Source organism: Patagioenas fasciata, chromosome 6 (genome assembly GCF_037038585.1).
Source record: "Patagioenas fasciata isolate bPatFas1 chromosome 6, bPatFas1.hap1, whole genome shotgun sequence".
Taxonomy (NCBI): domain Eukaryota; kingdom Metazoa; phylum Chordata; class Aves; order Columbiformes; family Columbidae; genus Patagioenas; species Patagioenas fasciata.
Window position 1 is genome coordinate 26,240,263 of NC_092525.1, and position 11,361 is coordinate 26,251,623.

Here is an 11,361-nt window from a genome sequence, read left to right on the forward strand (position 1 = left end):
ATGATGGATGTGCTAGTCTGCACCTTGAATCAAAGCAATTTTGTAAATAATCATTACGCTGGTTTCATTTTTCAGACTTAACAAAGCTATATAAAGCTTGTGGTGTAGTTAAAACAACAGGACAATATTTTGAGTATGGCTTTTGAACATAACTCTGTACAAGTCAGCTATATTTTGCTTTAAATTAGCGTAAAAAATTGAAAATCTTTTGACCTTTTTGACTAAAAGCCACAGGTTCCTATATGTTCCATAACCCGACTGCTCCATGAAAACAGAAATGCTTTAAATTTTTATTATATTCTACTTCATGTGAATCGAAGTACACTAAATATTGGGATAAACAGACTTTATGCAACAGCACATCCCAGTACAGAACATTTTATAAAAGAAAAGGAATAAAGACTCCCACTGAAAAGCTGCTGGTGTCAAATAGTAATTTATTCCGCTGCGTCTGACTTGCCCCCGTCTAAATGACAAGGGCTGAGCTACCAACAGGAAACAATGTTCCAACAAATGCTTGTGAAACCCCGTATAATTCTTGTCACATCAAAAGCTTATGTAGAACGGTGTGCTTTTGACTTTAGTGTTCTTTTTTTCTCACACATACAGAAACAATAAATGAGGAAATATCCTTATCAAGAAAGAAGGCTACTTCTTACAAACATCTTTCCTTAGTACATCAATGAATCTTAAACTGCATGTCTGAAGTTCGGGTGAACTTCAGGGTTGATGTCACATATTGTGTTCAAAAGCTTTTTCATCATGCTCTCCATGTTCTTGTGGTAGCTGCTAGTGAGGTTGCGGATGGTTTCTGTTGTTTGCTCTTCTATTTTAGCAGAGAGGTTACCTTGGGAGCCCATTACCTGAAAAGCAGAAGTCATCTGAGCAAAATAAAGGGTCATTTATGACTATGTTTATTGTATTTTTCTTCATCATCTACCATAAACATAACACAAACACATCATAGTGCTTCCTAAGAATAAGGCTATGATCTAGGTTGAACTATACACATGAAAACAGGATTAAAGGGAGCTCTTTCATATGCTCATTAGCAACGGGAATCTCCCCATGTAATGAAAGTTCCCAGCTCACTGTGCGAACAACATTCTACATGTTTTGTCTTTTATATTGCTCATTTTAATTTGTTTTCTATTTTAATAACTAGTCAACTAAGTTCTATCACCAGTGTGCTGCTTGGCCTCACTGAGAGTGAATGTGAGCACGGCTAAGGAGCAAAACATGGGAAAGGCTTCCTGACAATGCATAATTACAGTTTCAGAGTACTTGAAATGTCTTCAGCAGTTAGTGATGTATAACCCTCCACAGGCCTCAGACAAGGTCTTTTAATTCTGCATTTTCTTATCTGGCAAAATACCAGACAGCTTCTGGCACAGTTAATATCAGGACATTCGCTTAGAATTTAATTGACTCTGGACTCACTGAACATTTTAGCAAGGTTGTGTTATAAACAGATGCGTGCGTTCCAAATCTGTGACTTTGCTCGCTCCTCCCCCACTGCCCCAACATCCCTTGAATTCTTCCCTTATGGAAAAGTCCTTCAGATACCAGCAGAGAAATTGGTTTCCAGCTAAAGAATTCCACAGGGGAAAGCAGAAGACATTTCTGCATGCTGACAGAGTAAGAAAGAAATAACTAACATATTACTCCTGTTCCTGCCATGGTTCCTTGGGGCGGACTAGCAACTGAAGCTAACCTGTGGTGTTAGAAACAGAGGAGGAGTAATTTGGTTTATTTTCCATGTAATTTCAGCCCAACTTAATCCTTAAAAGAAGGAAAAATAGCTGAGTTAAGATCTTTTACACAAATAATCTTCGCAATTCTATTTATCAGTACCTGGCAATGTAGTAAGTTTGTCTGTAATCCATATGTAAAATACTTTCCAATTTGGAAGAAATACAGGACATAGACATAATTGTAAATATCAGGAAAAGATTATAGTTTTCTATAGTAACTATTTTTAGCTGGCATTTTATTTTAGCTTTTATGCAAGTTATAGTGTCTCATGTGGGAAAGATTGTACAGATCAGACCAGATTTATGAAGCTGATATTTCCACTGGGGAAAAATACTTTCTAGAGATCCCAGATGGTTGCATGTTATCCAGCTACTAAATACTTTTGAAAAACCTCAAGAAAAGCATTGCATTATAATTTTAAGAAGAACCTCTGTAGACTTGGAACCTGCTCTCTAAGTTGATGCTAATACTGTAACTTAAGATAGTTGATTCTTAATCTTCTAAGTATTTTTTCCCTTTTTTCTGCTTCTGAATTTGAAGAGGTTTTTCTTGTCAGAATGTAGACTATACTTTGCTTAGTCTATGATTTCTGCTGACCTTGAAGCTCTGTCCTTTATTTTGCCCATACTGGTTTTAGGTTAGTGTCATTCCAAAGTTGCTAAAATGTTACATTAACTTGGAAGCCACAAAATTTGGAACTAGGCTTCACATCTCCAAAGTTTGGTGCTCTCAGACTATGAGTACAAACACCATGAGCACTAGCAAAATTGATTTGAGATCTGGGCTTAAATTTTGTATATTCTGGAAAAAATTCTTGCATATTGTCACTTTAACCTCAAATTAATTATTATTTTTTGTTCTGCTGTTCTGGACTGATGTGGGACATCTCATAATATGAGAAAATTTACCCCAGTTTGGATAGAGCAACACAGAATTGGAGGAGGAATAGCATTGAATGGAACTGTAACAAAGAATTTAAAATACTTTTGTCCAAATACCTGAGCCAGTCAACTGAACTGGGTGTCAGACTTCCCTCTGCACTGGCTTAGCTGGAACTCCTGACTGCCTTCCAGGCACAGGTTAATAATGATGACATTTGTCTGGGTAGATAAATGTTCGACATAATGGGGTCAGAGACTGTGAAGGAGGACTGCAATGATCTTGTACAACGTGCTGTCATTTGAGGAGCAATATGTGCTCTGTCCTGCCTGTGTAAAATGTTCAGTCAAGAAAGAGCAGTCTTTCCTTGCAGCTTTGATTTTGTTTGTGATGAAAAAATTGAGTTCACACCAAAGCAACATCTTTTCTGCTCTTTCAAACCTAAAACAAGAAGTCTGGCTTGACTGAAAAGGTGAACAAATTTTAGAGGTGTTTTCACCATTACAGTGTCAGTAAACATCTGAAATTGTACATATGAGACAATTCCACCTGGCCTGGCTGTGTGACAGTGCGTCTGTAGGCTGGCAGTGTGTGTTACAGAAACGTTGCGTGTATATCTCTTCCTAAGGTTTATGATCTCTGCTGGAAAATGTTTTGTGTGAACTGTGACTGAAATGACAGGTTTGTAAAGCAGATTTTATTTGACCTCGTTGGCTTTTTTTTTTTTTTTTTTTTGTGGCTGCTTTTGCACAGGTAATTTCCTTGTCTTCGCACAAAACAAACGGGAAAAAACAAGCAGGTCACCAAGTAAAAAGAGAATAGATTGTTGAGCCTTCATGAAAATAATGGAGAAAACTGCAAGAGGGCATACATGTATAAAATGAACTACAATTCAGGTATGAAAATATCAGCCAGACCACTTTTTACTGGGAAAATGTGGTGAAAATCTCCAAAGTTTGATTGATTTCAGTTCATCAAAGATGTAGTCTTGTATGCAGTCACAAAAGTCAGCTGTAGTGGAATATAAGGAGAAATATTTCAAATCTTTGCTTTTACTGAAGTATCCACCTTACTGAAACCTCCAGTTTCAAGACCGGAATGAGGTTTGTCTGGATTAAAGAAAGAAGACCCAAAGGTATTTTTCCTTAAGGGAGATAAGTCTTCAAAGGACATGCATGAACCAACTACAGAATTTGGACAAGTTTAGGGGTTAAAGTCCACATGCCTTCTACAAACGCATTTGAAACCTGTGAAGAAGTCAAAATGGAGCATATACGCATCACAAGCAATGTCTGTGTGATAGGTGTGTTCATTCAGCATGGCCAGGTTGGTTTGTAGAAGTCTCCATGTATCACCGTTTGAAGCCATTTGTTTTACCGTTGGGCACATTGACGCTGAAAAAGAACACGCAGGTTCTTACTTACGTTTGTTTGCTTATTCCTAAATTCCTTCTCCCTCTGTAACCGGTAGTGGTCTATCTCAGCTATGGCTTCTTCTTTGGCCTGCTTCAGCCTCTTTCCCTTTCCTAATAGTGGAAGAAATGGGGATTTACTTCACACTCGTCACTGTATCTCAAAAGATGAATCAGAGGTATTTTACATGGCATAGTAAGAAGTACAGAGCCTCAAGCAAAGTCAGCAGCAGGTCTGTTTGCACAGGAACGGTCAGACCAGCCAAAGTGATTTGGGTAGGGTACTTTTTGATTGAAAGCCCGTCATGCAAGTACCCATCTTCTGAAACCAACTCCCTGTGCAAAAGCACACATCAAAATGAAAAGCTTGTTGGTTTGCTAACAACAGAAGTCTTTTCGCAACTACACATTTTTGCATAACACAAACTATTTTTTTTTTTTAAATCACAGCTTGCTGTTTAAATAATTATCTATCTTGCCTTCATCAGCAATAGTAGCAGCCAGATAACAGATTTTAGTTGTCACTGTTAGGAAAAGACGTTATTCTGTAAGATTTGCTGTATTGATTGGTTGCCAGCATCCCTTCATCCCACACCAACTGCATTCTGCTTAGAGCTGGCAGATTTCCAAAGTACTGCAAGACTTCACCACCGAACTGAGCTGCAACCTTCAGGCTTTGTCCTCTTCTCCCCTTTTTCCCCTAACATTTGTTAAATGCAGAGGTGACTGATTAAGAGAAAAAGGAGGTCAATGGTATTCTCTACCACTGTGTTTGAAAATATTAAAGTGATTAACAAGTCTTTTTTTTTTTTTTCCTGTTCTTTTTAAACATGAGGGTGATCTATAATGTGACAATTTAGGCTGTAGTGGAAACTAGAGCCTTCCTTCTGAACAGGCTTATTTACATGCTGAATTTTGTTCACTGTGAGTAGTTACTTTGTCTTCAGTAAAATGCTAAGGGTTGTCAAACTAAGCCCATGTAAGTCATTGCAGGATGGGGTATAAGGTAGTTCCCAGGTCTAGCAGTGATGTTATATAAAGGAGTAGAAGGTTTGATTGCAATGTGATGCTTAAGTGTTTACAGGAAGCACGTGCTGAAGATGTTGTAACCACTCCCAGTGATGCATCTCTGCTTGTTTTATACAAAGTCAGTAAAGTTGCATGGATCTCCACAGGGCTCTTGCTACACTACTTTGTGGGGGAAAAGTCACTTTCTAACTGATGAGGCTGTAAACCTCTTGCATTGAAAGTTGATATGCTATATTTGAGACACCTGAGCTGGTGCTGATTTTTTGGGGTCTCCTTCTCCTGTACAGCTAGAACTTTAGGAGTGGGAGAGGTTAAGCTTGCTCCCTTTCTTAATGGGAGCAAGATCTCTGACATCTGAAAAATCTGTTGCTTAAATTACAATATTACAAGAATGAGGGCATGGAGTCTGGGCAACTGAAAAAGGCATCCTGATCTGATGCATGAAACATCCATTTATTTATTTACTTATTTAAACCACCCACTTAGCATCACTGAGCAATATGAATACTTTTGGAAGGTTTTTTGTTTTGGTTTGGTTTTGTGTTTTTTTGTTGTTGTTGTTGTTGTTGTTTTGTTTTTGTGGTTGTTTGGTTGGTTTTTGTTTAACTTTCCATTCAAGCATGAAAGCTGAAAAGAGTACTTTTTCTGAAATCCTAAGGAATGTTCTCCAACTAAGCTAGGAAGATGAGCACTAGAATTGCTGATATATTTTCTGCAGGCTGTTACACTGAATTGGCTACACCTGTGCTTGGCTTCTGAAGCTTTATCAGGTGTGGCATAGCACAATCTACTTCTACTGAGCATGGCACAAAGAGAACACTGAATCTTCGGAGGAAGACTGTTGGTTTTGGTACATCTGAGATTCACCAAAAGCCTGGGTCAAATGCTTGATCCAGCACCAAATTTGTAGCCCAGCTGACGGCCCCTTCTGAAGTTGCTATCTGCAGATTGGTGAGTAGAAGCAGAGAGATGCCTGAAACATGAATTTGCTTTTAAAGTCCTGATTCTTGGACTGTTTGATTCTGTGGGTGTGCTTATTGTGGGATCTAAGGAGTGTGTTTGTAAAAAGGCTTTTTACAAGAAGGGAGCGACCTGGTGAGGAACTGAATAGCTTTGCTTACTCAGTTCATCACTGGATTGCTCTCTTGTGTAGTTAATGACATTACTCAGCGTCCTTGTGTCACGGAGGCACTGGACTTAGGTTTAAACCCCACCATGTACTTTCCTAGAATTTGTATCTGTTTGATAAGGGCTCATTCCCTCAGCTTGTGTCCCTCACTGTATGAAATCTTGGGGCCAGTATGTATGAACTGGCAGGTTTGCGTAACAGTCTGATGTCGGTCTGAACAACAAACTTTGGAACTGGGTTTAGGTCTGTATTTTGGAGTCACCCTAACTGTCCTCTCCAAATTTGAAGCTAATCAGCCTTTTATAGAGTTTTCCTCTAGGAGCTCGGGGGGGCGATTCTCTGGAGCTGGAAGTTAGGGGGGTGACTAGGATGAAGCTCTGCCAATTTCACCAGCTGAAGAACTGGATCTCCAGAGTAAATGAAATTATTTCGGAATCAGTGGGGTTTCAATTTCAAATTCCATCTGGGGGGCCATCTGTAGTAAATATGTTGGGTATTTGGCCACCAGACAGATAGATAAATCCATTTAAAAGGCACAAAATGCAAAGAGATTAACTGTAAAACAACAGCTCATTTGTCTCTAACAATGTAGCTAGTGAACCAAAAAGTATATATATACATAGATGTCAAGTCTTGACAGTGCACTGGAGTAAGCACAATACATAGGGTGTCACTGGAGGGTGGCAGCCATTTCATTTTTCCATGTTGCCTTTAGGACTAGAACAGCAGGAACCTGCTGCTTCCTATTTAATTAAGTGGAAAAGCTGTGAGTAAATTACTGCTAGTTCAACAACGTTGTGGACAGAATCGGCAACTGCCAACATATGCGATAGTACATATGCTGCACCTGATTAAGTTAGGCAGAAACTAGAGCTTAACCTGCTGTTTCACTACAGACAAACCAAAATTAATTAGTCAGTCTGTTATTAACCACTTGTCTGCTACCTTAGTTGTGCAATATGAGATTGCCTTTTCAAAGTCTCACTGATCTTCTGGATGGGATTCTCTGCAGAGCACAGCCGAGCTGAAATCAAACCTTACACAACAAAGGGTGGCAGAGCATTGACATTCAGCCAAGATCATGCAAAAAGAGGGCAAGAAATACAGGAGGATGGGCAAACCAACCTGAGCTTATGAAATTTCCTCTGGGATCAGAAAGGTGAGGTACACAAAGCTCCAACTTTGATGAGACTTTTGCCTCAAAGGGCACACTGTGGGATCAGGTTTACTGCCGCCCCTTTGTACCTCCTTCCCATCCGTGCAGGTGGAGAGCAGCAAAGCAGCTGAGCTCTGCCTGCTTTCCTTGGCCATGATTACGGTAGCTGACAGCCTATAAATTTCTAGGCGTCACGTTAAATCGGCCAATTCTTAACCAACTTTCTGTGACAAGTCAGCCCTGTATTAGATTTTCTTACCTAACATGGGAAGGCATTGTTAGCACGGAGGAAGGCTGCCTTCTTTCTAGGTATTTCTGTGACTTTAATGACAAACATAGCTCTGCTGAGACCCAAAAGAAACGGTGAGGTTTTTTTACGTTGTTGGTGTTTTTTAGATCTTGCAAGAAAAAGACAGTAGAAAGAAAAGTGTTGCATTCTAATTTGCTCAGACACTAAGTTATCTTACTTTCCAAAACTGCTACGCTAAAATTGGCTTTCTGTTTTCAAACATATAATCAAGGCTTCTAGCTGAATTTCTGCATAGAAATAATGTCATATGAAGAAGTTGCCAAAAAATAATCCTATTTTCTTTAAATAGGACCATTTCAGTTGTCTTCAAGAGTGTTAAATTCTCTGCAGAATGGGATCTGGGGATGCTCATTTTGAGAATACTGGTTTGCACTTTTAATAAAATACAATAGAAGCAGCTGATGAGTATGTATAGCTTTTTCAGTAGATAAAACGTCCTGGATATTATCCAAGAGAGCATCATGAATATAATTATGTTTACAACATCTTATTTTGATTCACATTTGTTTTTAATCTGATTTCCTGAAATATTTCATCTGATTTTTCATTTTATTAGGCACTAGAAATTCAAGCCAAGATATACAAATCTATAGGAAAATAAGTTTTGCTAAACTCAGCGTTCATGACACGTTTGTTTCCCTTGTTTTACCCAAAAGGACTTTCAGGAACTGATTTTTTGGCTGTGACAATGCTTAGTTATTTCTGGGATCCAAATTATGCTTAAGCAAAAATGATAGATAAAGCAGTGCTGTGTATAAAAGGGCAAAGGATTGCAGACTGTTTTGGTTTGTGTTTAATCAGCTTAATAGTTTCAGCCTTGCACGTGTGTATTTACCAGCAAACCATTAATAATTTGTCAGGTATAAATGAGATCTGCTAAGGATACAGCAAAGATATTGCAAGTCGGGTTAAAGAGTATTGAGCAAGAAGTATGAAAAAGCTTGTACAGAAGAACTTTAGCACTATATTTTTACTTTGCTTCCTGGCTATAAATATAATTTATTTGCTATTTTTTCAGTTTTCCAAAGTGGATTTTCATTACAAGCAGCTACACATAGGTCAGCAAGAACTAGACTCATTATCTGTTTATATACATTATTATGTGTGTTCATGCTAAATTTTGATCTGGTTATGTAAGTATCAACTGTAAACACTACAGGGTTTGCACAAGGGTAGTTTGCTAATCACATTTCCTTGAAAATGACTTCTGGTTGTGTCTCATGAATAACCACACATTTGTTCTTCTCACGTTACAATGTAAATAGACCAGTTGGAGTCATTGGCCCTGGGCTGTGGAGCAGCGGTGGTTTTTGGTGACAAAGGGAGTCATGTGTATGGTTTGGTGGGGGTGGGCCCGCGTTGGCACTTGCTGGCTGGGTTCCTGGCTCTCACCGGCGGCCCCAGGCTGCAGAGCACCAGCTCCGAGCAGAAGCTGCTGACCTGAGCTGGTACACAGCGGCTCTGGGGTGGAGCAGTACATCCTCACCCAGTTTCACTGAACTGTGTGTGCACAGGTTAACCCATTGCACTGGATGTGTTTGTTGCATTTTATGCATTTCCTTTTCTCTTTGTTTTTGTGCTCAGAGACAATCTACTCAATCCTTCATGCTGATCTAACTGCAGCATCGCTCTGGAAAAGAGACTGTTGAAGTAATTCTGACTTGGCATACCTGAGTTTGGCAGTAAAAGAATCCCTTTTGTCCTTGTCCCACAGTATTTAAGTTATGCTGGTACAGTTAGGTATTTATGGTGGAATAGTAACATTGCTATAAAAATACTGAAATTAAGGACAACGTGGACATTTTTAAATTTTTTAAATTTAATTTTGTAGCTTCATTGCAAACCTCTTCTAATGTCCAATATAATAATGATTGTCTAGCTATAATTATTTTGTTAGATTAGCTATAATGCTTGGTTTAGCACAAAATCTAGTGTGCACTAGTCCTTGGAAAAACCCAAATCAGAAACAAAGGCCTGACCTTGCTTGTGTGATCATGAGATCTAAAATCAAGAGCTTTGCTGTTGACACCCTAGTAGAAACTGTTGATAGCAGTTAACATGAACAAAAAGATCTGCCCAAGTCTTCAGGCTGTAGATGAATATGCAGCTTCATTAGTAATTTAAACTTTTTGGCCTTGATCTGCTGTACCTAGGAATAAAATCTCTTAATGATGCTTGAGGTTTTCCACAGGATGACACAGCGCTGCTGAGGCTGGAAGGGACCTCTGGGGTCTGTCCAACCCCTGCTTGTGAAAACACAGCAATGTGGATTTGTGTGTAGAAGGGATATAGAAACTACACAAAATATTTTTGTTTAGCTTCTATTCCTCCTTGGAAAACAAAATACGTTCCTCCATCACACTTCTCCACACGCCATCACCTTCATGCATTGCAGTTGAGTCCTGTAGGACAATACTGTTTCCTGCTGCTGGTTTCTAAATCTAGATAACTCTGTGAAACAGTATAAATGTTTCAGTGCGAATGCAGGTCAGCGACTCATGTCATTGGTACCTGCTTTCAGGTAAATATTTTGCATCCAACCACTGGTAAATGAATGCAGAAAATGAAGGGAATAGATAATGAAAAGACTCTGCCAGGGGAACTATTTATTTGCTTTAAATCTAGCAGACACCTTCATTTTTATATTTCTTATTTTTTTCTTACATATGACTAGAATAAAAATATTTGAATTTATTATTATTGGACATCTACACATGCTTTGTCCTGGGCATTTAGGCATTCATTAAACAAGATGTTTATTTTAAACTCAACATTTAATCACTTGTTGATTATTAGTACTGTGTAATAGAATTATGTCAATGATCTATTATAGCACTGACAGAGCTTGTGATTGGAGCATGACTTCGATTACTATAATTGTGCTGAAGTTTCCCTTTGTTTTCATATAATTTTTTTTGAGCACAGCTGAATCAGAAGGCAAGTTACTAGATTTTGTAAGAGGAACACTGACAAATTTATACAATACCTATAAAGAGAAATAGAGAGTTTAGAATCTGGTTCTCAATAGCTGGTAGTCAGAGATCTGTTGTCTTCTAGTTTAAATAGCTAAGGAAGCCTGTAATTACAGTATTGCATTCAGATAAAACCAGACTAAATCTAGCTGACAGGATGAATATAACAAAGAAAACCTTGTTTAATGTAACAAGGCATGCGTGCATGCACACACAGGCACACACATGCACACGGAATTTTAAGCAAACGCTGAAGATTCGGGTTTCGTTAAGTGCCTGGCTGCAGCACTAACACAAGTGAGAAGAAAGAATGAGAGCAGCACAGCTGTGATGTATACAGATGAAATAATGTTGTTTTTCCACGAGACACTGTAATTCTGAAGAGCTTACAGTTGAAAACTACAGTAAAGCTAGGCCAGTTACTTACTTTTTTTGGCTTCTTCCACTTTGTCTTTGGCACGTTTTTCTGCCTGCAAAAGCTGCTGGATTCCCTGAGACTGGCTGGTCATGCTGGTTGCTGGGCTGGAGCACTTCTGCGGGGACCAGAGCTCGGGGGAGCTTTATACAGCTGCCAGCTCTTCCCTGTGCTTTCTGTTCTCTCTGTTATTACAACAGCCTCCCGGATTGCGCCCAGCCAGCCGGCTCTGCCTGGTTGCTGCTGGCTGAAAGGCCCGCCGGTGCAATCAGAACAACAGCAGCAAGGTGGAAAGGAATGATCTC

The 11,361-nt window shown here is 39.1% G+C and overlaps 1 protein-coding gene across 1 annotated transcript; it reads right to left on the reverse strand.

Moving 5' to 3' along the window:
- Positions 1-420: 420 nt before the first annotated feature.
- ATP6V1G3 (ATPase H+ transporting V1 subunit G3) lies at positions 421-11,361 on the reverse strand. The gene is made up of 3 exons (XM_065842433.2): positions 11,069-11,361; positions 4,059-4,159; positions 421-863 (listed from the first exon to the last, which is right to left on the reverse strand). Exons 1-3 carry the CDS (start codon positions 11,148-11,150, stop codon positions 690-692), a joined length of 357 nt encoding a protein of 118 aa, XP_065698505.1. The 5' UTR covers positions 11,151-11,361; the 3' UTR covers positions 421-689.

Excerpts from the sequence above, each read along its gene's own strand:
- ATP6V1G3 (XM_065842433.2), bottom strand. The coding sequence starts at position 11,150 with ATGACCAGCCAGTCTCAGGGAATCCAGCAGCTTTTGCAGGCAGAAAAA. Across the intron at positions 4,160-11,068 it reads AGTGGAAGAAGCCAAAAAAA|GAAAGGGAAAGAGGCTGAAG; the intron begins GTAAGTAACTGG and ends TTCCACTATTAG. Across the intron at positions 864-4,058 it reads TTAGGAATAAGCAAACAAAC|GTAATGGGCTCCCAAGGTAA; the intron begins GTAAGTAAGAAC and ends TCTGCTTTTCAG.